The 2715-nt window shown below is 38.7% G+C and overlaps 1 protein-coding gene across 1 annotated transcript in view; it reads right to left on the bottom strand.

Annotated features, from left to right (window-relative positions):
• The window catches only part of stpg2 (sperm-tail PG-rich repeat containing 2), an 88477-nt gene extending 86629 nt beyond the window's left edge, over positions 1–1848 (bottom strand). Inside the window, 3 exon segments of the mRNA XM_032516467.1 lie at positions 286–453; positions 814–917; positions 1534–1848. Coding sequence (XP_032372358.1) covers positions 286–453; positions 814–917; positions 1534–1639 — 378 coding nt within the window. The 5' untranslated portion in view covers positions 1640–1848.
• Between the last annotated feature and the right edge of the window lie 867 nt (positions 1849–2715).

Consider the following 2715-nt stretch of genomic DNA (forward strand, 5'->3'; position numbering starts at 1 on the left):
TTAGATTTTATTAAAATAAAGCAGTGTAGCATAAAGTGTAGTAATAAATGTACACAGGACAAAAGCATGCAATTGTTAAAAGTAGCGATACAGTACGTAACTAACAGTACAAAAGTAAAAAGCCACATATGTGCCTTACACATACAAAGGACATGTACTGTATGAAAGCCAACCTACTGTAGATTAAAAACATAATAAACTGGAGGGAGAACATCTATAATAAAAGATTTCCTGTAAACTGACTGCTCATTTACCTTGCCCAAATAAATGTACGCATATGCCTACCCCATTCCTGCCGAGCTTCTCAGCCTGTGCTGCTTTAGCCGTCATGGCCCTGAGTGTGTTTCCTGAGGCAGGCAGCACATTGTAGGCCCCGGGGCCCGGAACCTGCGACACTAACTCCTCAAAACGCTTGGAGCGGTTCTGAAGACTGCGCCCACCATGGATGTTTGGCTGAAGAGACATGGGTTCAACAGGAAGACCAGCAGACACACACAGAGAATGAGACTGCGATCAACAAAGATTTACTTTACCATTAATTTTCCTCAAAGAATTCTCCAGTCATCCAGTATTATAAGCTTCATCTCCAGCCTTCCTGAATTAATATTTTTAGATATTTTAACAAAAAAGTACTCCACATTATTTATTTGTTGTGTACATTCCTACATACTTGACAATGACTTTTCCTTCTGCTTATATGTCCCCCTAGTCCTTTTAGTAGAAGATTCAGCCTCACCTAACCCAGTAAAAGGTTCCCAGGTAAAATCAGGTCTTGACTTAAGTAACTTAATGATACTCTCTGAACTGCAGTACCTTGACAGGTGAGAAGTCATACTGTCCAGGTCCTGGTATCCTCTCACTGGACTGATTGAATACTGACTGTCTTTTGGTCAAGGTCAGGAATGGAGCATAGCCATCTGTAATAAAGGAAAACATACAAAAAGAGAACATGCAATTTGTTGATTGAAAAAAATGATTGATTGATTACTTGATTGGTTGATTGATTTACACACTATAGTAAATGAAAAAATAACAAGCATGAAGAAAGAAACTTGAGCATTGAGCAATATGGCAATACGTGAGCAATGTATAGGCTAGACTACAGTCACATGGCTATTGAACGCCATTGCCAGGTAACGTTAGGTATGTTATTGTGTATAGCGTTATGAAGTTTGAATGTTGTCGTCTTTCTAATAATTTAATAAATGTAGGCTATTACGATTAAATTTGGACTCTATCACAGCAGCGTAAACGTTACTAATGTTAGCTTATGGTTTTCATGTTAACGTTAACATCCAGCTTTATAACGTTATTTTAAACACAGATATAAAACATGTTCTATATCTAGCTATGTTCTATCTACCTATGTAGCTCTCTCAGTATTTTAATACTGTAATGTAAGCCTTCATTTTGGCCTAAAGTTACATTTTCTCTGGAGTACAAAAAAAAGCAGGTGGATTTCTTGATTTAAAACGAGAAGAGTAGCCAGGAGTTGTTCAGTCAACTGAGTCCCAACGTTAACGTTAACGTTACCTGCTATTTCAGAAGTACGCCAGGTGACGTCGTAGGAGCCGGGGCCGACCGTGGGTGCAGTGCAGCTGGTTGTCACGAAGGTCACTCTTGGAGCGCGTCCATACATTTTAACTTCCCCTGCGGAAACAGACAGCTAGCTTAACCAAAACGTAATTTGTACAGCACGGACACCTGCTAGAGTTGACCCATTATATTTAGTTCCCACTTTATTTAATTTTTTAAGCCCCAGGTTGGTTAAAACATTCCTCAACTTCTCCTCCCCACTAGCTGCTGACTTCTTTGCGTTGCAATGCGTCGTTGCTTAGATACCACATATCGTTCCCGCTGCAGTTACCGTATAGCCTATACATCACTGATGAGAAGCTGAACCAAATTGGTGATATGAGGTACCACAGCAGCCCTATAGTATCTCCCTTGATGATATTTTTCGATCAATTGAACATTTTATAACTCTAATAACTGTTATTGCCTTTATTAACGTTACTATTTTGCTCGCATATTTTGCATAATCAACCTATAATGGACTTTCACATAGCCTACAGCAAAATGTTTTACAATCAGGCTAGTTCACATTAATCTCGTGTATATTGTAATGGACTGTGTTATTAATGTGCAACCATAGTCCATAGAAAAATTACATGTTTCTGTGATTAAACAAATTCCAACGAGAGAGCTTATTTCTGTAGTAAAAACAACTGTTCCTGCAGTTGGCTACTGGTGTCAGTTGTCACCATTCCTGTTATCATTATTTTCAGGCTTGACCTACTTCCTCCTGTTCTATTAGCTTGCCCCACAATGTAGTCATAAGATATGGATAATGAGGGAAAGCCATCCAAGTAATAGGCCTAACTGCCACTCTTTCTTTGAAGTTCCTGTCATGTCTCATTAGCAGGAAGGTTGGTCTGCACACTGGTATTCCATTTAACAAATGTTACAAGGCTAATTAAACTTAGTCACACAACAGGGTACCCAATAACTTAGCAGTGACAATAATCATGCACCATATAGACCAATATTGCATTTTATTGATAACTACCACTGCAGGCATTTTGCACCACTGAAAGTAATACTAATACATCGGAAAATGTCATAAATATATTGACAATATTATAGCCTACAAAACGTGTGTTGTCTTTTCCCCAAGGGCTCTGGTTGCAAGTCAAGTTAAGAAAGCCTTTTTTG

This window comes from Etheostoma spectabile, chromosome 5 (assembly GCF_008692095.1).
Source record: "Etheostoma spectabile isolate EspeVRDwgs_2016 chromosome 5, UIUC_Espe_1.0, whole genome shotgun sequence".
Classification (NCBI taxonomy): Eukaryota; Metazoa; Chordata; class Actinopteri; order Perciformes; family Percidae; genus Etheostoma; species Etheostoma spectabile.